Source organism: Panulirus ornatus, chromosome 62 (genome assembly GCF_036320965.1).
Source record: "Panulirus ornatus isolate Po-2019 chromosome 62, ASM3632096v1, whole genome shotgun sequence".
In the NCBI taxonomy this organism is placed as follows: Eukaryota; Metazoa; Arthropoda; class Malacostraca; order Decapoda; family Palinuridae; genus Panulirus; species Panulirus ornatus.
In genome coordinates this window covers 4,142,170-4,169,504 of record NC_092285.1, presented here as the reverse complement: position 1 = coordinate 4,169,504, position 27,335 = coordinate 4,142,170, and the positions used below count along the sequence as shown (strand labels likewise).

Genomic DNA, 27,335 nt, shown 5'->3' with positions numbered 1-27,335 from the left:
TCTCATAAGAATGCTCTTTGTGAACCCTTATATCTTGTTTTGGTATTAATCAGGTAGGCCCTGCATGGAATGAACTTCTTAAGTTTTTCTGAGGAGACGGATTGCTTCTCCATAGCTGAAGTAGGAGCAATAAAAAGTCCTAAATCTTGTGAAATCTATTAGTTTTCTGGCAGTTAAGTTCCTCAGTCTCATAAAAATCTTTTTCTTTTAATAAGCCTTGGATTTAAGAGGAGAGTTAGTGAAATACATGCTATGTCCAGACTCAAGAATCTTCTCTTTGATTTTATCTAATGGAATAAGTTTAAGTCATATCTTAGATTTCTGGCTAAGGTTGAAGCTTAGATATAGAAATAGCATTAATGTTATCTACTCTTGGAAAACTTCATCAAGAGAGCATCATGCTTATTCCCAGTTAATCTCTGAGAAATTTTTTGGACCACTAGAGATTATCAGAAGCATGTATATGTGCATGCTGGAACCCTGACACCCCATTCAGTGAGGAACATCTGTGTAGATAAAGAAACCTGTTTTATCAGCTTAAGCTTTGGCTTTCCACTAAAGCATGAAGAAGGTGGCCCCTACTTTAGCCTTCCTCAGAGACCTTCCATTAGGAGAAAGCAAGAAAATGAGTCTTCAGCACTCATCTACCACCGTCAGATGTTTCCTTAGTCCAGACATTGTGGATGTGTTGTGTGTGACTCTGGATTCCACCTTCAGGGTGGACAGATTCCAGCATGTTTTTAGTTTTGAGTTTAGTCCTCTGAAATTTTTTTTGAAATACTCATCCTTCATGTGATCATGATTTCATGCTTACAGTTTTGAGAATTGGAAAGTCTTTTTAAGGTGGTGTCCCAAAAGCATTTTTTTCTTGGCCTTCTTACCATCCTGCCTTTTCCTCTCTTTTAATTTTTAAGAGTTTTTGGTTGATGCCTATGTTCTTCAGATTTTGAGCTATAAGGTGCCCTGGAGTAGTAGGTTAACATCATCTCAGTGGTAGTCTTTGATTGGCCAACAGTGGTACTGAAATGAGCAAGCTGCCTTTGTGATTGTTGACTGATTAATGAAGGATAAGAAAGGCTACTGCTTTCTTACACGTGGTTTAGTGCTGATGACTGAAAAGTTCTAAATCTGAGGTGAAAAAGAGGGCAAATGAGAGTTGGGGTGAGAGAGTATCATTAAATTTTAGGGAGAATAAAAAGATGTTCTGGAAGGAGGTAAATAAAGTGTGTAAGACAAGGGAGCAAATGGGAACTTCAGTGAAGGGCGCAAATGGGGAGGTGATAACAAGTAGTGGTGATGTGAGAGGGAGATGGAGTGAGTATTTTGAAGGTTTGTTGAATGTGTTTGATGATAGAGTGGCAGATATAGAGTGTTTTGGTCGAGGTGGTGTGCAAAGTGAGAGGGTTAGGGAAAATGATTTGGTAAACAGAGAAGAGGTAGTAAAAGCTTTGCAGAAGATGAAAGGCGGCAAGGCAGCAGGTTTGGATAGTATTGCAGTGGAATTTATTAAAAAAGGGGGTGATTGTATTATTGACTGGTTGGTAAGGTTATTTAATGTATGTATGACTCATGGTGAGGTGCCTGAGGATTGGTGGAATGCGTGCATAGTGCCATTGTACAAAGGCATAGGGGATAAGAGTGAGTGCTCAAATTACAGAGGTATAAGTTTGTTGAGTATTCCTGGTAAATTATATGGGAGGGTATTGATTGAGAGGGTGAAGGCATGTACAGAGCATCAGATTGGGGAAGAGCAGTGTGGTTTCAGAAGTGGTAGAGGATGTGTGGATCAGGTGTTTGCTTTGAAGAATGTATGTGAGAAATACTTAGAAAAGCAAATGGATTTGTATGTAGCATTTATGGATCTGGAGAAGGCATATGATAGAGTTGCTCTGTGGAAGGTATTAAGAATATATGGTGTGGGAGGCAAGTTGTTAGAAGCAGTGAAAAGTTTTTATCAAGGATGTAAGACATGTGTACGTGTAGGAAGAGATGAAAGTGATTGGTTCTCAGTGAATGTAGGTTTGCGGCAGGGGTGTGTGATGTCTCCATGGTTGTTTAATTTGTTTATGGATGGGGTTGTTAGGGAGGTGAATGCAAGAGTTTTGGAAAGAGGGGCAAGTATGAAGTCTGTTGGGGATGAGAGAGCTTGGGAAGTGAGTCAGTTGTTGTTCGCTGATGATACAGCGCTGGTGGCTGGTTCATGTGAGAAACTGCAGAAGCTGGTGACTGAGTTTGGTAAAGTGTGTGAAGGAAGAAAGTTAAGAGTAAATGTGAATAAGAGCAAGGTTATTAGGTACAGTAGGGTTGAGGGTCAAGTCAATTGGGAGGTAAGTTTGAATGGAGAAAAACTGGAGGAAGTAAAGTGTTTTAGATGTCTGGGAGTGGATCTGGCAGTGGATGGAACCATGGAAGCGGAAGTGGATCATAGGGTGGGGGAGGGGGCAAAAATTCTGGGAGCCTTGAAGAATGTGTGTAAGTCGAGAACATTATCTCGGAAAGCAAAAATGGGTATGTTTGAAGGAATAGTGGTTCCAACAATGTTGTATTGTTGCGAGGCGTGGGCTATGGATAGAGTTGTGCGCAGGAGGGTGGATGTGCTGGAAATGAGATGTTTGAGGACAATGTGTGGTGTGAGATGGTTTGATCGAGTAAGTAACGTAAGGGTAAGAGAGATGTGTGGAAATAAAAAGAGCGTGGTTGAGAGAGCAGAAGAGGGTGTTTTGAAATGGTTTGGGCACATGGAGAGAATGAGTGAGGAAAGATTGACCAAGAGGATATATGTGTCGGAGGTGGAGGGAACGAGAAGTGGGAGACCAAATTGGAGGTGGAAAGATGGAGTGAAAAAGATTTTGTGTGATCGGGGCCTGAACATGCAGGAGGGTGAAAGGAGGGCAAGGAATAGAGTGAATTGGATCGATGTGGTATACCGGGGTTGACGTGCTGTCAGTGGATTGAATCAGGGCATGTGAAGCATCTGGGGTAAACCATGGAAAGCTGTGTAGCTATGTATATTTGCGTGTGTGGACGTATGTATATACATGTGTATGGGGGGGGGGTTGGGCCATTTCTTTCGTCTGTTTCCTTGCGCTACCTCGCAAATGCTGTGAGACAGCAACAAAGCAAAAAAAAAAAAAATCTTAAAGAATGTCTTTCAGGCTCACCGGACATTGCCTTACAGGAAATATTTTCAATTTTTATAATTTACATTTTTCCCTTGTTCTTTTGGGAACAAGAGATCTTATTTTGTAAGGTAATCCAAAAACAAATAGTTAACCCACTCATCTCTTGTTATATTATCAAATATCCATTCAATATGAATGACTTAAAAGGCATTCTGCCCCTCTGCAAGACTTTGCTTTTCATTAACCACTCTTCATAGACCATGATTGCCAATAATACCATCATACAGTTCAGAATATTTTCCCTTTCAGTTTACATAAAAGCAGGCAGTTTTGCTTCATTTCCTCCTTGACATTGGTCTCAGAAATGGCCTGTCAAAAATTTCTGCTTTCTTCTTAACATACATACATGAGAACATAGGGCAAGATTTCATGCCTTAAGATAGATCTAGACCTATCATTAACCTATTTATCTTTTGCCTATCTTATGATTTTCCATGGTCTGTCTAGTAATTGTGCCTATAATATGACTTCCACCATGAAAACACTGTATTGTATAACTTAACTTTTGGCCTCACATTTCCTTTTCTACTTTGACAACCATTTTCTGTGAGTGCCTCAGTCTGATTATTTGTTCTTTGAATGGCTGAAGTTTTAAAGTACCCCTTATCATGTTATATAAAGTGCTTGTTTTTAATGTACACACCAAATTCAGAACTTCTATAATTTCTTTCCTCTCCCCATGTGTCGAGTACTCCTCAAATTTGTACTGTATTTCACCTCTGCTTACAGCAGCTTTAGAATTCAGATCCTCAGACTACTGCTTTAGATATTTACAGTGTCTAAATTCCTCATAAATATGTGCTCCATCCAAAAATAATTTCTTTCAATTCCTATTTTTTCATACCTTCAAGAGCATACAGGATTTCACTTTAGATCCAACTTTATCTATGCCTATTTTTTGAGTCTTACTCAAACCAGTCTAAAACTTATCACATCTTATTCTTGAAGTTTCTCTTTACATCACTCCTTAAGAAATTGTTAGGACGTTCTTACCATTTGCCTTTTGCTCACTCTCTGTTAATGCTTATGTCATTATACAGCCTTTAGAGTTTCAAGGGCTAGGAGCCATATACATTGTAAGTGTATGTGGTCTTGGAATCATCTTGAACACCTAAATAGGTATTAAGAGTCTCTGAATGGTGGTCATAACTTTACCTTAAAAGCCTGAGTGATCTTGGCAACTGACAGGCATAATGCTCAAGTAACCAACCAATCACTTATGTGGCTTTCCCAATTTTTCATAATATTTCATAATATACAGCGCTGGTGGCTGATTCATGTGAGAAACTGCAGAAGCTGGTGACAAAGTTTAGTAAAGTGTGCGAAAGAAGAAAGTTAAGAGTAAATGTGAATAAGAGCAAGGTTATTAGGTACAGTAGGGTTGAGGGTCAAGTCAATTAGGAGGTAAGTTTGAATGGAGAAAAATTGGAGGAGGTGAAGTGTTTTAGATATCTGGGAGTGGATCTGGCAGCAGATGGAACCATGGAAGCGGAAGTGGATCATAGGGTGGGGGAGGGGGCAAAAATTCTGGGATCCTTGAAGAATGTGTGGAAGTCGAGAACATTATCTCGGAAAGCAAAAATGGGTATGTTTGAAGGAATAGTGGTTCCAACAATGTTGTATGGTTGCGAGGCGTGGGCTATGGATAGAGTTGTGCGCAGGAGGATGGATGTGCTGGAAATGAGATGTTTGAGGACAATGTGTGGTGAGGTGGTTTGATCGAGTAAGTAACGTAAGGGTAAGAGAAATATGTGGAAACAAAAAGAGCGTGGTTGAGAGAGCAGAAGAGGGTGTTTTGAAGTGGTTTGGGCACATGGAGAGAATGAGTGAGGAAAGATTGACCAAGAGGATATATGTGTCGGAGGTGGAGGGAGCGAGGAGAAGTGGGAGACCAAATTGGAGGTGGAAAGATGGAGTGAAAAAGATTTTGTGTGATCGGGGCCTGAACATGCAGGAGGGTGAAAGGAGGGCAAGGAATAGAGTGAATTGGATCGATGTGGTATACCGGGGTTGACGTGCTGTCAGTGGATTGAATCAGGGCATGTGAAGCGTCTGGGGTAAACCATGGAAAGCTGTGTAGGTATGTATATTTTGTGTGTGTGGACGTATGTATATACATGTGTATGGGGGTGGGTTGGGCCATTTCTTTCGTCTGTTTCCTTGCGCTACCTCGCAAACGCAGGAGACAGCGAAAAAAAAAAAATATTCCTTTCCCTCATTTTACAGAACTGTAACATACCCACCTTGCATTTCAAAGAACACAAGAACACAGTGACTCTAAAGAGGGTTATCTACAAACAGCATGATTTTCCTTTTCTGTATTTAAGGTTGGAAATGATTCTTTTGGCCGTGATTTTATACAAAACTTTCGGGACAATGATGTGGATGTCTCCCACATTGGAGTGACAAATGAAGCAGCAACTGGTGTGGCACCCATAATAGTCAATGATGAAGGTATCATAAGTTCTGTAATGTATTCACTTAAATTTGTTTTATGCACTGTGATATATAATGGGATTAAGCCACAACTAATGTGTAGATGGTGTTATGTTTTTAACTAATTCAAAAGTCAAAGTTAGAACAAATGGTGGTCTATTTAGTGATGTTAATATGTGGAAAATGCTGAGTGAATGAGAATAAAAGTAAGGAATTTTTAAATTGGGTAGGAGATCAAAGCATAATATAAATTTTTGAGAAAGAAAATGTGTATCTTTAGATATTTGGGAGTAAGGTTTAGTATGAAAGGAATTAGGGTAGCTGAAGTTGTATGTAGAGTCATGCAAGGGAGGAAAATTGGAAGTGCAATGAAAGCTTCAGTGTTTCAGCTCTGGTGAATGAGAAAAATTTTAGCATTTGGTATGCAAGGTTTCTCTACTCTATCTTCATGTTTCTAATTTTATTAGGTAAAATGTTTAAGCTGATGAACTGATTATAAAGCCAAGTATAAAGGAATTATTAGAAGGCACATGGTAATATAGAATGCATGGCAGAATGATAGACTGATCGGGGATATACATATTAGTATGACTGAAGGTACGGGGATGAAAAGTAGGCATTTTACTCCGTTCTTATATATGATATGATTCTAAATTGTTGAAAAGACTGAACTAAAGTTTTTTAGTATTCTTTTTCCATAAATGGATGTACAGGATTGAATTTCATAGATTATCCTCACAGACTGCTGTATATAGTAAAGAAAAAATAATTCCTAATAATGATTGTTCTCTTTTCCAATGAATTCTCTTCATTCCCAATGTCAGGTGAAAATAGTATCATCGTAGTTCAAGGAGCAAATTTGAAGATGACATCATCGAAAGTAGAGGAAGCAGAAGAAGCAATAGAAAAGTGTTCAGTCCTTGTCTGCCAGGGAGAGATCACCATGGAGGCCACTCTTGCTGCCCTTAAAATGGCAAGAAAACACAATGGTAGAGAAAAAGGAGTTAACGGGCTTCTGTAATTCATTTTACAATATTTGAATGCCTAACTTGAATGCTATTTAACCTTAGTCCTTCCTCTGAAAGTCATGAAAAGTCAAGCAAAATATAAATTTGAGTGTGCACCTTTGAATACGTACAGCTAGATTTTGTCATGTGGCAGGGCTAGTTTGCAATACTGTTAATTTTCTGTTGCCACATACACTGGATATATGTCTGTCTTAGGTTCATCTGGAACAGATTGTAGCCACTTCTCCAGTCATCCTTTTATAGGTTTCTGTACTCTATCTTCACGTTTCTAATTTTATTAGGTAAAATATAGAAGAATCTCTTCATTGTTCTTTAGTGCCCATGAATATTTTTGTTTGGTGCCTTTTTGATGTGCTTCATGGAACTCTCAAAGATTGAATTGCTCTGTTTCTCTGTTTTTGCACATCTTCATGGAACTCTCAAAGATTAAATTGCTCTGTTTCTCTGTTTTTGAAGTTCTTAATCTGTGGATATTTTCTTTAATTCTTATCTATTTTCATATACATAGATTATATATTTTTTTCTTTCCAGACTGTATAGTTAAAGCCCTTTCTTGATAGTTATGTTCTGTTCTCTCAGTTATAAAGTGCTTTTTATTTCTCTCCAGCTTGCCAATTTCAGCAGGCTGAAATATATAATCTTTGCATGAAAACAGATAAGAATTAAAGAAAACATCCAGATGGCAACACTGTAACATAGGAATGTTCCATTTTGCTTTTTGTGGTGCTTGGCTGTGGATGGGGGATTTGGTTTCTGTGCATTAAACTCGACAGATAGTGAGTGGATGTGAGCAAGTGGGGCTGTTCTTTCTATGTTCCCCACACTACCTCACTAATGCAATAATGGCAAACAAATTTGGGGTAAAAAAGGGTAAGAGAGTAATGACAAAGTTAAAGAACAAAAAAGTGCTATGGAAGGAGAATAGTGTGAGTGGAACAAGAGAACTAATGGGAATATCAGTAACAAGAGCTGATGATGAAGTGGTAGCAGTCAAAGAAGAGGTAAAGAGGGGACAAGTGAGTATTTTGAAAGACAATATATTGAGTACATTAGATGATACAGTGGTAGATGCTGGGCTTTGGGAGTGGAAGTAAGTAAAGCGAGAGAATTATGGCAAGTGGTTTGTTAAAAAAGATGTTGTGAAAGCCTTGTGGAAGATTAAGCATGATGAAGAAGTTGAAGTAGATGGAATGTAGTAATTCCATCTAGTAATGTTTTTGTTCGTTTGGATTTTTGATGTATGGATGGCCCAAGGTAAGGTACCTTATTTAAGGGAGGGGAGTCAAATCTGAATGCACAAACTCTGATAAGTATATCTGGTAAGTTGTCTGGTAGAGTACTGATTTTGAGGGTGGTAACGTGCACAAAGAATCAGATTGGAGAGGAATAATGTGACTTCAGGAATGGTAGATGATGTATGGGTCAGGTGGTTGAAGACTGTGTGAGAAATAGAGAATGAGGGAACTGCATGTAGCCTTCATAGATTGGGAGAAAGTGTATAATAGGGGTAATAGAGATGCTCTGTAGAAGGTGTTATGAGTATTTGGTATGGGATGAAAGCAACTATAAGGAGTGAATAGTTTCTGTCAAGAAAGTAAAGATTGTGTGTAAGGCCTGTGTGCAAGTAGGTATAGAAGAGGGTGAGTGGGTCTAGGTAAAGGTGGGTTTGTGGTAAGGGTGTATTACATCATCATGGGTGTTTAATCTGTTCATGACTGGGATGATGAGGTGGATAAATATGGGGGGTCTTGGAGAGATGGATAGGTCTACACCTTGGAGTAGTGGGGCCTGGGAGGCAAGTTTGTTTATGATATGGCACTGTTGGAAGATTTGGGAGATAAACTGCAGAAGCTAGTTTCTCCATTAGGGTAAGTGTCTAAAGGGAAAAATTGAGTTTATGTGAATAAATTTTTTTTTTGTTAAGTTTAGCAGTGGAGAGAAACATGTCAGTTGGAGTGTGAATTTGAATGGAGAGAACATGGAGAAAATGGAATGTTTTGAATAGCTGGGAGTAGACATGGCAGCGATGGAACCATGGGAGCTGAAATGAGCCATTGGGTGTGTGAGGGTGTGAAGGTCTTGGGTGCACTGAGAAGTGTGGGGAAAGAAAGGCCACTCTCAGTGAGGACAAAAATTGATATGTTTGATATTGTAGTTGTGATGGTGTTGTATGGATGCAAGACATGGGCCTTAGATGAAAAGTGTGGAAGAAGATGAATGTATTGGAAATTAAATGAGTGAACACAATATGAGGTGTGAGGAGGGTTGATCAAATAATTGATTGGGTAAGAGAGAGAAAGAGAGGTGTGGAAGTAAAAAGGGAGTGAATGAGAGAGCTGAAGAGAATATGCTGAAATTGTTTGGATTTATTTAGTTTGAGAGAAAAGAGTAAGAGTTATATGGTAAACATGTTGGGAGTGGAGGGAAAAAGAATGGAGAAACAAGAAACTCTAAGTGCTATATATAAAATCTGCCTTGACATGGATTAGCTGTAGGGACAAAGAGTTGTCATTTGTTCTTATGGACTAGCTTTCTATGTTCTACAAATTTAATATGTAGAATGTGGGAAGGACCATAGTTACAGCAGTAAGGTGAAGGTCATGGTAACTGCTTACTTATTAGATGGATATATTTGTTGATTAATTGACTTTTTTAATATATGATTATTGGGTTTTTAAGTTGTTTGAATGACTTTGATCAAGTCCTGTATGGGATAAATCAGTCAAAGTTCGTGTCATTATGACTAACCTTTAATGAAAAAGACAGCATACTTTCCTTTTAATAACAAAACCAATTTTCACTCTTTTGGCAGGCATATTAAAATTTTATGTCATTTTATCACTAAAAGGGGCAGGAGCGGGGGTCAGGAAACCCTCCCCTCCTTGTATTTCAATTTCTAAAAAGGGAAACAGAAGAGGGAGTCAAGTGGGGAGTCGGTTATCCTCCTTTAGGGCTCAGATTGGGGTGTCTGAATGTCTGTGGCTGTAACCAAGATGAGAAGAAAGGAGAGATAGGTAGTATTTTTGAGGAAAGAAACCTGGATGTTCCAGCTCTGAGTGAAACAAAGCTCAAGGGTAAAGGGGTAGAATGGTTTGGGAAAGTCTTGGGAGTAAAGTCAGAGGTTGGTGAGAGGGCAAGAGCTAAGGAAGAAGTAGCATTACTCCTGAAGCAGGAGATGTGGGAGTATGTGGTAAGAGTGTAAGAAAGTAAATTCTAGATTGATGTGGGTAAAACTGAAAGTGGATGGAGAGAGGTGGGTGATTATTGGTGTATATGCACTTGGTCATGAGAAAAAAGATCATGAGAGGCAAGTGTTTTGGGAGCAACTGAGTGGGTGTGTCAGCCGATTTGATGCACAAGAACGGGTTTTAGTGATGGATGATTTAAATGTGAAAGTGAGTAATGTGGCAGTTGAGGGTATAATTAATGTACGTGGGGTGTTCAGTGTTGTAAATGGAAATGGTGAAGAGCTTGTGGATTTGTGTGCTGAAAAAAGACTGGTGATTAGGAATACCTGGTTTAAAAAGAGAGATATACATAAGTATATGTATGTGAGTAGCAGAGATGGTCAGAGGGCAGGAGATGTGGGAGTATGTGGTAAGAGTGTAAGAAAGTAAATTCTAGATTGATGTGGGTAAAACTGAAAGTGGATGGAGAGAGGTGGGTGATTATTGGTGTATATGCACTTGGTCATGAGAAAAAAGATCATGAGAGGCAAGTGTTTTGGGAGCAACTGAGTGGGTGTGTCAGCCGATTTGATGCACAAGAACGGGTTTTAGTGATGGATGATTTAAATGTGAAAGTGAGTAATGTGGCAGTTGAGGGTATAATTAATGTACGTGGGGTGTTCAGTGTTGTAAATGGAAATGGTGAAGAGCTTGTGGATTTGTGTGCTGAAAAAAGACTGGTGATTAGGAATACCTGGTTTAAAAAGAGAGATATACATAAGTATATGTATGTGAGTAGCAGAGATGGTCAGAGGGCATTACTGGATTAAGTGTTGATTGATAGGTGTGTAAAAGAGAGACCTTTGGATGTTAATGTGCTGAGCGGGGCAGCTGGAGGTATGTCCGATCACTATCTTGTGGAGGTGAAGGTGAAGATTTGTAGAGGTTTTCCAAAAAGAAGAGAAAATGTTGGGGAGAAGAGAGTGGTGAAAGTGAGTGAGTTTGGAAAGGAGACTTGTGTGAGGAAGTACCAGGAGAGATTAAGTGTAGAATGGCAAAAGGTGAGAGTAAATGACGTGAGGGGAGTGGGTGAGGAATGGGATACATTTAGGGGAGCAGTGATGGCTTGCACAAAAGATGCATGTTGCATGAGAAAGGTGGGAGATGGGGAGATTAGAAAGGGTAGTGAGTGGTGGGATGAAGAAGTAAAATTGTTAGTGAAAGACAAAAGAGAGGCATATGTACGATACTTACAATGAAGGAGTGCAAATGACTGGGAGATGTATAAAAGAAAGCAGCAGGAGGTCATGAGGAAGGTGCAAGGGTTGAAAAAGCGGGCTAATGAGAGTTGAGGTGAGGGAGTATCGTTAAATTTCAGGGAGAAGAAAAAGATGTTTTGGAAGGAGGTAAAGAAAGTGCATAAGACAAGAGAACAAATGGGACATCGGTGAAGGGGGCAAGTGGGGGAAGTAATAACAGGTAGAGTTGAAGTGAGGAGACGGAGTGAGTATTTTGAAGGTTTGCTGAATGTGTTTGAAGAGAGAGTGCCAGATACAGGGTGATTTGGTCGGGGTGGTGTGCGAAGTGAGATGGTCAGGGAGAATGATTTGGTTAAGAGTGAAGAGGTAGTGGAAGGTTTGTGGAAGATGAAGTCCGGCAAGGCAGCAAGTTTAGATGTCATTACAGTGGAATTTATTAAAAAAGGGGGTGACTGTGTTGTTGATTGGTTGGTAAGGATATTCAGTAAATGTATGGATCATGAAGTGCCTGAAGATTGGCAGAATGCATGTATAGTATCATTGTACAAAGGCAAAGGGGATAAAGGTGTGTTCAAATTAGAGAGACATAAGTTTGTTGAGTATTCCTGGGAAATTATATGGGAGGGTATTGATTGAGAGGGTGAAGGCATTTACAAAGCATCAGATTGGGGAAGAGCAGTGTCATTTCAGAAGTGGTAGAGGATATGTGGATCAGGTGTTTGCTATGAAGAATGTATGAGAAATACTTAGAAAAACAGATGGATTTGTATGTAGCATTTATGGATCTGGAGAGGATATATGATAGGGTTGATAGAGATGCTTTGTAGAAGGCCTTAAGAGTATATAGTGTGGGTGGTAAGTTGCTAGAAGTGAAAAGTTTTTATCAAGGATGTAAGGCATGTGTATGAGTAGGAAGAGAGGAGAGTGATTGGTTCCCAGTGAATGTCGGTCTATGACAGGGGTGTGTGATGTCCCTATGGTTGTTTGATTTGTCCATGGATGGGGTGGTTAGGGAGGTAAATGCAAGAGTTTTGGAGAGAGGGGTGAGTATACAGTTTTTTTTGGATAGAGGTCCTGGGAAGTGAGTCAGTTGTTGTTTGACGATGATACAGCTCTAATGGCTGATTCTAGTGAGAAACTGCAAAAGTTGGTGACTGAGTTTTGAAGTGTGTAAAAGGAGAAAGTCGAGAGTAAATGTGAATAAGAGCAACGTTATTAGGTTCAGTAGAGTTGAGGGACAAGTTAATTGGGATGCAAGAGAAACTGGAGGAAGTGAAATGTTTTAAATGTCTTGGAATAGATTTAGCAGTGGATGGAACCATGGAAGCGAAAGTGAGTCACAGGGTTGGGGAGGGTGAAGGCTCCGTTAGCAATGAAGAATGGGTGGAAGGAGAGAATGTTACATCGGAGAGCAAAAATGGGTGTTTGAATGAATAGCAGTTCCAACAATGTTATATGGTTGCAAGGCATGGGCTATAGATAGGGTTGTATGGAGGAGGGTGGATGTGTTGGAAATGAAATGTGGTGTGAGGTGGTTTGATTGAGTAAGTAATGAAAGGGTAAGAGAGGTGTGTGGAAATAAAAAGTGTGGTTGAGAGAGCAGAAGAGGGTGTGTTGAAATGGTTTGGACATATGGAGAGAATGAGTGAGGAAAGACTAACAAAGAGGATATTTGTGTTAGGGGTGGAGGGAATGAGAATTGGGAGACCAAATTGGAAGTGGAGGGATGGAGTGAAAAAGATTTTGAGCAATTGGGGCCTGAACATACAGGAGGGTGAGATGCATGCAAGGAATAGAATGAATTGAAAATATGTGGTATACTGGGGTCGACATGCTGTCAGTGGACTTAACCAGGGCATGTGAAGTGTCTGGGTTAAACCATGGAAAAGTCTGTAGGGCCTGGATCTGGATAGGGAGTTGTTTTAGTGCATTACACATGAGAGCTAGAGACTGAGTGTGAACAAATGTGGCCTCTTTTGTCTGTTTTTCCTGGCGCTACCTTGCTGAAGAGGGGGGTAGCGATGGTGTTTCCTGTGGGAAGGGGTACCGACAGGAATGGATGAAGGCAATCAAATATGAGTATGTACATGTGTATATATATGTATATGTCTGTGTATGTGTATGCATCTGTTTTTATATGTGTATATGCATATTTGGGCAGATATGTATATGAGTGGATGGGCCATTCTTCATCTGTTTCCTGGTGCTACCTTGATGATGTGGGAAGCAGTGATTAAGTATATTGGAATTTTTTTTTCATACTATTCGCCTTTTTCTGCACCAGCAAGGTAGCGTTAAGAACAGAGGATTGAGCCTTTGAGGGAAATTCTCACTTGGCCCCCTTCTCTGTTCCTTCTTTTGGAAAATTAAAAACAAGAGGGAAAGATTTCCGACCCCCTGCTCCCTCCACCTTTTAGTCGCCTTCTACGACATGCAGGGAATAAGTGGGAAGTATTCTTTCTCCCCTATCCCCAGGGATAGAAATAGAAAAATATAAAGGAAAATGATAATAATAATGTATCACTGTATAAAGTTAATGTACGGTTCTTCCTATCCTGTTCCAAAGTAATGTAACATACTTTACTAATTCTCCTTCACTTAAAAAATACATGAAAAGTAAAGGAACACTTAGTTATTAATACAATGTTTTTATTCTCAGTTAAGACTTTGATGAATGCTGCTCCAGCTGATGCTGGTCTGGATCCGGCTGTCATAAAAAACTCAGATATTTTTTGTGTCAATGAAAGTGAGGTAAGTAGGTTGATTAAATAAATCTTTTCCTAGCTCGCTTGCGGGGGGGAGGGGGTTATCATTTCATGTGTGGTGGGGTAGTGACAGGAATGAATAAAGGCAGCAAGTATGAATTATGTACATGTGTATATATGTATATGTCTGTGTATGTATACGTTGAAATGTATAGGTATGTATATGTGCATGTGCGGACATGAATGTATATACATGTGTATGTGGGTGGGTTGGGCCATTCTTTCATCTGTTTCCATGTGCTAACATGAGAGACAGCGACAAAGTATAATAAATATTTTTTTTTTTTTTTTTTTTTTTTTTTTTTTTTTTATACTTTGTCGCTGTCTCCCGCGTTTGCGAGGTAGCGCAAGGAAACAGACGAAAGAAATGGCCCAACCCCCCCCCATACACATGTACATACGTCCACACACGCAAATATACATACCTACACAGCTTTCCATGGTTTACCCCAGACGCTTCACATGCCTTGCTTCAATCCACTGACAGCACGTCAACCCCTGTATACCACATCGCTCCAATTCACTCTATTCCTTGCCCTCCTTTCACCCTCCTGCATGTTCAGGCCCCGATCACACAAAATCTTTTTCACTCCATCTTTCCACCTCCAATTTGGTCTCCCTCTTCTCCTCGTTCCCTCCACCTCCGACACATATATCCTCTTGGTCAATCTTTCCTCACTCATTCTCTCCATGTGCCCAAACCATTTCAAAACACCCTCTTCTGCTCTCTCAACCACGCTCTTTTTATTTCCACACATCTCTCTTACCCTTACGTTACTCACTCGCTCAAACCACCTCACACCACACATTGTCCTCAAACATCTCATTTCCAGCACATCCATCCTCCTGCGCACATCTCTATCCATAGCCCACGCCTCGCAACCATACAACATTGTTGGAACCACTATTCCTTCAAACATACCCATTTTTGCTTTCCGAGATAATGTTCTCGACTTCCACACATTTTTCAAGGCTCCCAAAATTTTCGCCCCCTCCCCCACCCTATGATCCACTTCCGCTTCCATGGTTCCATCCGCTGACAGATCCACTCCCAGATATCTAAAACACTTCACTTCCTCCAGTTTTTCTCCATTCAAACTCACCTCCCAATTGACTTGACCCTCACCCCTACTGTACCTAATAACCTTGCTCTTATTCACATTTACTCTTAACTTTCTTCTTCCACACACTTTACCAAACTCAGTCACCAGCTTCTGCAGTTTCTCACATGAATCAGCCACCAGCGCTGTATCATCAGCGAACAACAACTGACTCACTTCCCAAGCTCTCTCATCCCCAACAGACTTCATACTTGCCCCTCTTTCCAGGACTCTTGCATTTACCTCCCTAACAACCCCATCCATAAACAAATTAAACAACCATGGAGACATCACACACCCCTGCTGCAAACCTACATTCACTGAGAACCAATCACTTTCCTCTCTTCCTACACGTACACATGCCTTACATCCTCGATAAAAACTTTTCACTGCTTCTAACAACTTGCCTCCCACACCATATATTCTTAATACCTTCCACAGAGCATCTCTATCAACTCTATCATATGCCTTCTCCAGATCCATAAATGCTACGTACAAATCCATTTGCTTTTCTAAGTATTTCTCACATACATTCTTCAAAGCAAACACCTGATCCACACATCCTCTACCACTTCTGAAACCGCACTGCTCTTCCCCAATCTGATGCTCTGTACATGCCTTCACCCTCTCAATCAATACCCTCCCATATAATTTACCAGGAATACTCAACAAACTTATACCTCTGTAATTTGAGCACTCACTCTTATCCCCTTTGCCTTTGTACAATGGCACTATGCACGCATTCCGCCAATCCTCAGGCACCTCACCATGAGTCATACATACATTAAATAACCTTACCAACCAGTCAACAATACAGTCACCCCCCTTTTTAATAAATTCCACTGCAATACCATCCAAACCTGCTGCCTTGCCGGCTTTCATCTTCCGCAAAGCTTTTACTACCTCTTCTCTGTTTACCAAATCATTTTCCCTAACCCTCTCACTTTGCACACCACCTCGACCAAAACACCCTATATCTGCCACTCTGTCATCAGACACATTCAACAAACCTTCAAAATACTCATTCCATCTCCTTCTCACATCACCGCTACTTGTTATCACCTCCCCATTTACGCCCTTCACTGAAGTTCCCATTTGCTCCCTTGTCTTACGCACTTTATTTACCTCCTTCCAGAACATCTTTTTATTCTCCCTAAAATTTACTGATAGTCTCTCACCCCAACTCTCATTTGCCCTTTTTTTCACCTCTTGCACCTTTCTCTTGACCTCCTGTCTCTTTCTTTTATACTTCTCCCACTCAATTGCATTTTTTCCCTGCAAAAATCGTCCAAATGCCTCTCTCTTCTCTTTCACCAATACTCTTACTTCTTCATCCCACCACTCACTACCCTTTCTAAACAGCCCACCTCCCACTCTTCTCATGCCACAAGCATCTTTTGCGCAATCCATCACTGATTCCCTAAATACATCCCATTCCTCCCCCACTCCCCTTACTTCCATTGTTCTCACCTTTTTCCATTCTGTACACAGTCTCTCCTGGTACTTCCCCACACAGGTCTCCTTCCCAAGCTCACTCACTCTCACCACCTTCTTCACCCCAACATTCACTCCTCTTTTCTGAAAACCCATACTAATCTTCACCTTAGCCTCCACAAGATAATGATCAGACATCCCTCCAGTTGCACCTCTCAGCACATTAACATCCAAAAGTCTCTCTTTCGCACGCCTGTCAATTAACACGTAATCCAATAACGCTCTCTGGCCATCTCTCCTACTTACATAAGTATACTTATGTATATCTCGCTTTTTAAACCAGGTATTCCCAATCATCAGTCCTTTTTCAGCACATAAATCTACAAGCTCTTCACCATTTCCATTTACAACACTGAACACCCCATGCATACCAATTATTCCCTCAACTGCCACATTACTCACCTTTGCATTCAAATCACCCATCACTATAACCCGGTCTCGTGCATCAAAACCGCTAACACACTCATTCAGCTGCTCCCAAAACACTTGCCTCTCATGATCTTTCTTCTCATGCCCAGGTGCATATGCACCAATAATCACCCACCTCTCTCCATCAACTTTCAATTTTACCCATATTAATCGAGAATTTACTTTCTTACATTCTATCACATACTCCCACAACTCCTGTTTCAGGAGTATTGCTACTCCTTCCCTTGCTCTTGTCCTCTCACTAACCCCTGACTTCACTCCCCAGACATTTCCAAACCACTCTTCCCCTTTACCCTTGAGCTTCGTTTCACTCAGAGCCAAAACATCCAGGTTCCTTTCCTCAAACATACTACCTATCTCTCCTTTTTTCACATCTTGGTTACATCCACACACATTTAGGCACCCCACTCTGAGCCTTCGAGGAGGATGATCACTCCCCGCGTGACTCCTTCTTCTGTTTCCCATTTTAGAAAGTTAATACAAGGAGGGGAGGATTTCCGGCCCCCCGCTCCCGTCCCCTCTAGTCGCTTTCTACGACACGCGAGGAATACGTGGGAAGTATTCTTTCACCCCTATCCCCAGGGATAATATACATATATATATACATATACACACACACACACATACACACACATACGCACATACACACACACACACACACATACATATATATACATATGAAAAATGTAAGAAACAATTTAGAAAACAAACTTTTAGATTGAAATGAATGAAAAAAAAGAATGTCACATAATGGTTCAACCTCTGGCTATGGAAAAGGAAATGTACAATTTATTCACACAAACGTCAATAGCAGTTCTCATCAATTTCACCACTGTATCAATAAGCTTCAATGTCTAAGCTACATTTTTCTCCAACTTCACTATTTTCTTGTCAAAAAAACACCATGCATGAAAACTATCACTCCATTAACACAACTATAAACATTTACTTCCCCTTTAAATAAATATAAATAATGATATATTTATATGTATTGGATCAGGTGCTTGCTTTAAAGAATGTATGTGAGAAATACTTAGAAAAACAGATGGATTTGTATGTAGCATTTAGGGATCTGGAGAAGGCATATGATGCTTTGTGGAAGGTTTAATGAGTATATGGAGTGGGAGGTAAAATGCTAGAAGCAGTGACAAGTTTTACCAATTAAGTAAGGTATGTGTGCAAGTAAGAAGAGAGGAGAGTGATTGGTTCCCAGTGAATGTCAGTTTGCGGCAGAGGTGGGTGATGTCCGCAGGGATTTAATTTGCTTATGGATGGGGTGGTTAGGGAGGTAAGTGCATGAGTTTTGGAGAGAGGGGTGAGTATGCAGTCTGTTGTGGATGAGAGGGACTGGGAAGTGAGTCAGTTGTTGTTCGCTGATGATACTGCTCTAGTGGTTGATTCTGGTGAGAAACTGCAGAGGTTGGTGACTGAGTTTGGAAAAGTGTTTGAAAGGAGAAAGTTGAGAGTAAATGTGAATAAGAGCAAGGTTATTAGGTTCAGTAGGTTTGAGGGACAAGTTAATTGGGATGTAAGTTTGAAAGGAGAAAAATTGGAGGAAGTGAAGTGTCTTAGATGTATGGGAATGGGCTTCAAAATACTCACTCTATCTCCTGACTTCATTAGTAACTGTTATCACTTCCCCTTTTGTCCCCTTCACCAATGTTCCCATTTTTTCTATTGTTTTTTAAACATTATTTACCTCCTTCCAAAACATCTTATTATTCTCCCTAAAGTTCAATGATACTCTCTTATCCTTACTCTCATTTGTCCTCTTTTTCAACCCCTGCACCTTCCTTGTGACCTCCTGTCATTTTCTCTTATATATCTCTCAATCTTTTGCACTCCTTCCCTGTAAGTACCACTCAAATCCTCTCTCTTCTTTTTCACTTGCAAGTTTACTTTTTCATCCTGTCACTCACTACCCTTTCTAATCTACCCACCTCCCACCTTTCACATGGCACATGAATCTCTTGTGCATGCAAACACTGCTTCCCTAAATACCTCCCACTGCTCAACTCTCCTTACTTCATTTTCTCTCACCTTTTGCCATTCTACACTCAATCTCTGCTGGTATTTCTTCACACAAGTCTCTTCTGAGCTCTCTTACTCTCATCACATCCCACCAGCTGCCCCTCTCAGCACATTTACATCCAAAATTCTCTTTTTTACACACCTCTCAATTGATACATGATCCAGTAATGCCCAATGACCATCTCTCCTACTCACATATGTATACTTGTGCATATCTTTCTTTTTAAACCAAGTATTCCCAATCATCAGTCTTTCTTGAGCACACAACTCCAGAAGCTCTTCATCATTTTGATTCAGAACACTGAATACCCTTATGTGCACCAGTTATACCCTCAACTGGCTCATTACTTACCTTCACATTTCAATCCCCTCATCACTAATGCCCGGTCTCATGCACCAAAACTGGAGAAACAATCTCTCTGCTGCTCCCAAAAAACTTTCGTCTCTTGATCTTTTTTCTCATTGGCAGGTGCAAGATAACCAATAACCCACCATCTCTTTCCATTCACTTTCAGTTTTACTCACATCACTAAAGTTTACTTCCTTACATTCCATCACATACTTTCACAACTTCTGCTTCAATGGCAGTACTACTCCTTCCTTAGCTATTGTCCTCTCACCAACCCCTGACTTTACTCCTAATTGATTTGTGCCAGTGTCCCTGGCAAAGTTATTGTGCACCCCATGCTCATCCTGTAAGCAGTAGTGCAAAAGGATTACAGGGGTCACAAAGGGTCTTACTCAGACCCTAGTGGGTTGATGTTACATGAGATGTTACAATTTGTATTTCAGTACATACATTACGTTACTGGAATTGACGTGCTGTCAGTGGACTGAACCAGGGCACGTGAAGCATCTAGGGTAAACCATGGAGAGGTCTGTAGGGCCTGGATGTGGATAGGGAACTGTGGTTTCACTGCATTACGCATGACAGCTAGAGACTGAGTTTGAATGAATGTGGCCTTTTTTGTCTGTTTTTCTGGCACTACCTCGCTGAAGCGGGGGGTAGCGACCCTATTTCTTGTGTGGCAGGATAACGACAGGATTGAATGAAGGCAAGCAAATACAAATATGTACATGTGTATATATGTATATGTATGTGTATGTTGATATGTATATGTATATATATGTGCGTGTATGGGCATTTATGTACATATATGTGTGGATGGGTCATTGTTTGTTGTTTCCTGGTGCTACCTCACTAACACGAGAAACAGCAATTAAGTATGATAAATAAATGAATAAATGAACATTATGTTGTATTCACTTTTTGCATCTTGTCAGTAAAACTTTACTCGTAAGACATTTCCCAAACCATTCTTACCCTTTACCCTTTAGTTTCATTTCACTTAAAGCTGGAACCTCCAGGTTTCTTTCCTCAAAGATATTACCTATCTCTCCTCTCTTCTCATCTTGGTTACTTCCACACACATTCAGACACCCCAGTCAGAGCCATCTAGGAGGATGAGCACTGTCTGCCTGGTTCCTTCTTCCGTTTCCTTTTTAGAAATTTCGATACAAGAATGGCAGGATATCCAGCTCCCTTCAGTTGCCTTCTACAACACGGGAATACAGAGTTAAATTCTTTTTCCCCTACCTTATGGATAACTATAACTATTGCAGATCATAAATACTCTTTATGTTACTCTATTTTCTAATCTATAACCATTAATGATACTCTGTTTTCTAATCTGTAACCATTACAGTTCAAGAAGCATCTTTATGATGATCTGTTTTCTAATCTTAAGCTGAAGTTTTATAACTTCTATAGCAATTACAGATCAAAAAGCATCTTTACGATGATCTATTTTCTACTTTTAGGCTGTAGTTTGATGACTTTTCTATTACCATTACTGATCAGAAAACAGTGACAATTCATTTTCTAATTTTAGGCTGGAGTTTGATGACTTCTATTACCATTACTGATCAGAAAATAATGACAATTCACTTTCTAATGTTAGGCTGAAGTTTTCACTAAGGTTGGAGTAAAGACAGTTCAAGATGCCCAGCATGCAGCTAAGATACTGTTAAGTAAGGGATGCAGTAGCGTCATCATCACACTTGGAGCAGCTGGGGCTCTCTACTCCACTAGCAGTGAAAATATTCATGTCCCTGCATATGAAGTGACTCCTGTTGATACTACTGTAAGTATTATTTATTATACTATTATTATAACTGATTTGCCTCCTTAAAAGTACTAATGTTAGAATAATGTTGAGAAAAAATGTAAGTAATGTCTCTGTAAAGAAATGCTGCCGCTAGCTCACTGTTTGTTTACTTTGAAGGTGAATACTCTGTTATTGTTTCCATATGTTATGTAATTTATTGTGTAACATGATTGATGTTAGATGTAATAGACGTACTTTAAAGCCATCAAAATTGTCAACTGATGATGCACAGTTCTCTATTAATGATCACAATTGACAATTTAATGGTTCCTACCCTCATCTGAATTCTCATGTAGTATTTGATCCCACCACTTAATCCATAGATGTTATATTCTTCAATTTCATAAGTCATCCATATACACCATTATAAGTGGTGTATATTATGCAAGCTCCCACTCATTGCCTACAAGGAAAATACCAGCAAATGAAAATTTGGTATTAGGTTAAAGAAATGTCTATCTCTGTCTCCAATGCCCGTTCTTTCCAGTAAAAATCTCCACTTATCCATGTTCTTACATACCTCTCTCAAATACATCATTCCACACATTCATCCACCATTTCTCTCCCTCCAGTACTCCATTCTATCTGCCCATGTGATGGGTGACCTCCCTCTCAGATGAACCTCTTTAATTGTACTATCATACACTATCCTGTAAACTCCCAGTCTTGTATTCTTTTCACATGCCCAAACCACCTCAAAGTGAAGGTTCTGCAGCAAGGGTGTCTGATGTCACCATGCTTGTTTAATTTGCATATGAATGGGGTGGTGAGGGATGTAAATGTAAGAGTCTTGAAGAAAGGGATGAGTAAGTAGCATGTAAGGTATGAGAGGGGCCTAGGAAGTGAGTTAGTTGTTGTTTGCTAATGATACTGTGCTGATGGCAGATTCAGGTTAGAAACTGAAGTTGGTGGCTGAGTTTGGAAGAGTGTGTGAAGGGAGAAGTTGAGAGTTAATGTGAGTAAAAGCAAGGTTATTAGGTTTAGTAGGGTTAAAGGACAGGTGAGTTGGGATGTGAATTTGAATGGAGAAAATTGGAGACAGGGAAGTCTTTCAGATACCTTGAAGGGGACATGGCAATGAATGGAGCCATGGTAGCAGAAGTGAGTCATGGGAAGGGGGCGAAGGTTCTGGGAGTGCTGAAGAATTTGTGAAAAGAAGCATCGCTATATGGGAGGACAAAAATGGGTATGTTTAAAGGTATTGTAGTCCCAACAATATTGTATGGATGCGAGGCATGGGCTATAGATAAGGCCCTACAGAGGAGAGTAGATATGTTGGAAATAAAATGTGTTGGGACAGTATGTGGTGTGAGGTGGTTTAATTGCCTAAGTAATGAAACATTAAGAGAGAGATGTGATAATAAGAAGTGTGTGGTTAAGGGAGGACTACTGAAGAGGGTGTGCTACAATGGTTTAGACACATGGAGAGAATGAGTAAGGTAAGGTTGACAATGAGGACATTTATGTCAGAAGAGGAGTGAGGACATATATGTCAGAAGAGGAGAAAACAAGGAGAACAGGGAGATAGAAGGATGGAATGAAAAAATTCTGACCGTTGACATGCTGTCATTGCATTGACCCAGGGCATATGAAGTGGTCAGGGTAATCCATGAAAAGGTCTGTGGGGCCTGGTTGAGGACTGGAAGCTGTGGTTTCAGTGCATTACACATTACATTTAGAGATTGGATGTGAACAGATACAGCCTTTCTTCATTTTCCTAGCACTAAAAATGAAATTATTTGTAGCATGCTTATGTAACAAGATTTTTTTCCCTCTTTATTTCCGTGAAGTGAAATTTTCAATTAGTGAATATGTAAAATTGCAGTGATAAATACATATTTTTGAAGCATGCTTAAGTATTTAGGGTATAGAATAATGCCTGAAAAGTAATTATAAAGTGTGCATTGTGCTTGGGTACAATGCACACTTTACAATGCCTCCTCGAATGCTCAGATTGGGGTGTCTAAATGTGTGTGGATGTAACCAAGATGAGAGAGAAAAAAAAAAAAGGAGAGATAGGTAGTATGTTTGAGGAAAGGAACCTGGATGTTTTGGCTCTGAATGAAACGAAGCTCAAGGGTAAAGGGGAAGAGTGGTTTGGGAATGTCTTGGGACTAAAGTCAGGGGTTAGTGAGAGGACAAGAGCAAGGGAAGGAGTAGCACTACTCCTGAAACAGGAGTGGTGGGAGTATGTGATAGAGTGTAAGAAAGTAAACTCAAGATTGATATGGGTAAAACTGAAAGTTGATGGAGAGAGATGGGTGATTATTGGTGCATATGCACCTGGGCATGAGAAGAAAGATCATGAGAGGCAAGTGTTTTGGGAGCAGCTGAATGAGTGTGTTAATGGTTTTGATGCACGAGACCAGGTTATAGTGATGGGTGATTTGAATGCAAAGGTGAGTAATGTAGCAGTTGAGGGAATAATTGGTATACATGGGGTGTTCCATGTTGTAAATGGAAATGGTGAAGAGCTTGTAGATTCATGTGCTGAAAAAGGACTGGTGATTGGGAAGTATACGTATGTAAGTAGGAGAGATGACCAGAGAGCATTATTGGATTACGTGTTAATTGATAGGGGCACAAAAGAGGGATTTTTGGATGTTAATGTGCTGAGAGGTGCAACTGGAGGGATGTCTGATCATTATCTTGTGGAGGCAAAGGTGAAGATTTGTAGAGGTTTTCAGAAAAGAAGAGAGAATGTTGGGGTGAAGAGAGTGGTGAGAGTAAGTGAGCTTTGGAAAGAGACTTGTTTGAGGAAGTACCAGGAGAGACTGAGTACAGAATGGAAAAAGGTGAGAACAAAGGAGGTAAGGGGAGTGGGGGAGGAATGGGATGTATTTAGGGAAGCAGTGATGGCTTGCGCAAAAGATGCTTGTGGCGTGAGAAGCGTGGAAGGTGGGCAGATTAGAAAGGGTGTGAGTGGTGGGATGAAGACGTAAGTATACTTATGTAAGTAGGAGAGATGGCCAGAGAGCGTTATTGGATTACGTGTTAATTGACAGGCGCGCGAAAGAGAGACTTTTGGATGTTAATGTGCTGAGAGGTGCAACTGGAGGGATGTCTGATCATTATCTTGTGGAGGCTAAGGTGAAGATTTGTATGGGTTTTCAGAAAAAAAGAGTGAATGTTGGGGTGAAGAGGGTGGTGAGAGTAAGTGAGCTTGGGAAGGAGACTTGTGTGAGGAAGTACCAGGAGAGACTGAGTACAGAATGGAAAAAGGTGAGAACAATGGAAGTAAGGGGAGTGGGGGAGGAATGGGATGTATTTAGGGAATCAGTGATGGATTGCGCAAAAGATGCTTGTGGCATGAGAAGAGTGGGAGGTGGGTTGATTAGAAAGGGTAGTGAGTGGTGGGATGAAGAAGTAAGAGTATTAGTGAAAGAGAAGAGAGAGGCATTTGGACGATTTTTGCAGGGAAAAAATGCAGTTGAGTGGGAGACGTATAAAAGAAAGAGACAGGAGGTCAAGAGAAAGGTGCAAGAGGTGAAAAAAAGGGCAAATGAGAGTTGGGGTGAGAGAGTATCATTAAATTTTAGGGAGAATAAAAAGATGTTCTGGAAGGAGGTAAATAAAGTGCGTAAGACAAGGGAGCAAATGGGAACTTCAGTGAAGGGCGCAAATGGGGAGGTGATAACAAGTAGTGGTGATGTGAGAAGGAGATGGAGTGAGTATTTTGAAGGTTTGTTGAATGTGTTTGATGATAGAGTGGCAGATATAGGGTGTTTTGGTCGAGGTGGTGTGCAAAGTGAGAGGGTTAGGGAAAATGATTTGGTAAACAGAGAAGAGGTAGTAAAAGCTTTGCGGAAGATGAAAGCCGGCAAGGCAGCAGGTTTGGATGGTATTGCAGTGGAATTTATTAAAGAAGGGGATGACTGTATTGTTGACTGGTTGGTAAGGTTATTTAATGTATGTATGACTCACGGTGAGGTGCCTGAGGATTGGCGGAATGCGTGCATAGTGCCATTGTACAAAGGCAAAGGGGATAAGAGTGAGTGCTCAAATTACAGAGGTATAAGTTTGTTGAGTATTCCTGGTAAATTATATGGGAGGGTATTGATTGAGAGGGTGAAGGCATGTACAGAGCATCAGATTGGGGAAGAGCAGTGTGGTTTCAGAAGTGGTAGAGGATGTGTGGATCAGGTGTTTGCTTTGAAGAATGTATGTGAGAAATACTTAGAAAAGCAAATGGATTTGTATGTAGCATTTATGGATCTGGAGAAGGCATATGATAGAGTTGATAGAGATGCTCTCTGGAAGGTATTAAGAATATATGGTGTGGGAGGAAAGTTGTTAGAAGCAGTGAAAAGTTTTTATCGAGGATGTAAGGCATGTGTACGTGTAGGAAGAGAGGAAAGTGATTGGTTCTCAGTGAATGTAGGTTTGCGGCAGGGGTGTGTGACGTCTCCATGGTTGTTTAATTTGTTTATGGATGGGGCTGTTAGGGAGGTGAATGCAAGAGTTTTGGAAAGAGGGGCAAGTATGAAGTCTGTTGGGGATGAGAGAGCTTGGGAAGTGAGTCAGTTGTTGTTCGCTGATGATACAGCGCGGGTGGCTGATTCATGTGAGAAACTGCAGAAGCTGGTGACTGACTTTGGTAAAGTGTGTGAAAGAAGAAAGTTAAGAGTAAATGTGAATAAGAGCAAGGTTATTAGGTACAGTAGGGTTGAGGGTCAAGTCAATTGGGAGGTGAGTTTGAATGGAGAAAAACTGGAGGAAGTGAAGTGTTTTAGATATCTGGGAGTAGATCTGGCAGCGGATGGAACCATGGAAGTGGAAGTGGATCATAGGGTGGGGGAGGGAGCGAAAATTCTGGGAGCCTTGAAGAATGTGTGGAAGTCGAGAACATTATCTTGGAAAGCAAAAATGGGTATGTTTGAAGGAATAGTGGTTCCAACAATGTTGTATGGTTGCGAGGCGTGGGCTATGGATAGAGTTGTGCGCAGGAGGATGGATGTGCTGGAAATGAGATGTTTGAGGACAATGTGTGGTGTGAGGTGGTTTGATCGAGTAAGTAATGTAAGGGTAAGAGAGATGTGTGGAAATAAAAAGAGCGTGGTTGAGAGAGCAGAAGAGGGTGTTTTGAAATGGTTTGGGCACATGGAGAGAATGAGTGAGGAAAGATTGACCAAGAGGATATATGTGTCGGAGGTGGAGGGAACGAGGAGAAGAGGGAGACCAAATTGGAGGTGGAAAGATGGAGTGAAAAAGATTTTGTGTGATCGGGGCCTGAACATGCAGGAGGGTGAAAGGAGGGCAAGGAATAGAGTGAATTCGAGCGATGTGGTATACCGGGGTTGACGTGCTGTCAGTGGATTGAATCGGGGCATATGAAGCGTCTGGGGTAAACCATGGAAAGCTGTGTAGGTATGTATATTTTGCGTGTGTGGACGTATGTATATACATGTGTATGGGGGTGGGTTGGGCCATTTCTTTCGTCTGTTTCCTTGCGCTACCTCGCAAACGCGGGAGACAGCGACAAAGCAAAAAAAAAAAAAAAAAAAAAAAAGAATGATTCATGGTGAGGTGCCTGAGGCTTGGTGGAATGCTTGCATAGTGCCATTGTACAAAGGCAAAGGGGACAAAGGTGAGTGCTCAAATTACAGAGGTATAAGTTTGTTGAGTATTCCTGGGAAATTATATGAGAGGGTATTGATTGAGGGGGTGAAGGCATGTACAGAGCATCAGATTGGGGAAGAGCAGTGTGGTTTCAGAAGTGGTAGAGGATGTGTGGATCAGGTGTTTGCTTTGAAGAATGTATGTGAGAAATACTTAGAAAAGCAAATGGATTTGTATGTAGCATTTATGGATCTGGAGAAGGCATATGACAGAGTTGATAGAGATGCTCTCTGGAAGGTATTAAGAACATATGGTGTGGGAGGCAAGTTGTTAGAAGCAGTGAAAAGTTTTTATCGAGGATGTAAGGCGTGTGTACGTGTAGGAAGAGAGGAAAGTGATTGGTTCTGAGTGAATGTAGGTTTGCGGCAGGGGTGTGTGATGTCTCCATGGTTGTTTAATTTGTTTATGGATGGGGTTGTTAGGGAGGTGAATGCAAGAGTTTTGGAAAGAGGGGCAAGTATGCAGTCTGTTGGGGATGAGAGAGCTTGGGAAGTGAGTCAGTTGTTGTTCGCTGATGATACAGCGCTGGTGGCTGATTCGTGTGAGAAACTGCAGAAGCTGGTGACTGAGTTTGGTAAAGTGTGTGAAAGAAGAAAGTTAAGAGTAAATGTGAATAAGAGCAAGGTTATTAGGTACAGTAGGGTTGAGGGTCAAGTC

General features: G+C 40.6%; 1 protein-coding gene across 4 annotated transcripts in view; it reads left to right on the top strand.

The window, feature by feature from the left end:
- LOC139745766 (ribokinase-like) overlaps positions 1–27,335 on the top strand; it is a 59,288-nt gene that overhangs the window by 24,576 nt on the left and 7,377 nt on the right. For all 4 annotated transcript variants that reach the window (XM_071656303.1, XM_071656301.1, XM_071656302.1 and 1 more), the window contains exons 4-7: positions 5,510–5,636; positions 6,443–6,607; positions 13,732–13,823; positions 20,853–21,035. In XM_071656303.1, coding sequence (XP_071512404.1) covers positions 5,510–5,636; positions 6,443–6,607; positions 13,732–13,823; positions 20,853–21,035 — 567 coding nt within the window. The remainder of the gene's footprint in view (positions 1–5,509; positions 5,637–6,442; positions 6,608–13,731; positions 13,824–20,852; positions 21,036–27,335) is intronic.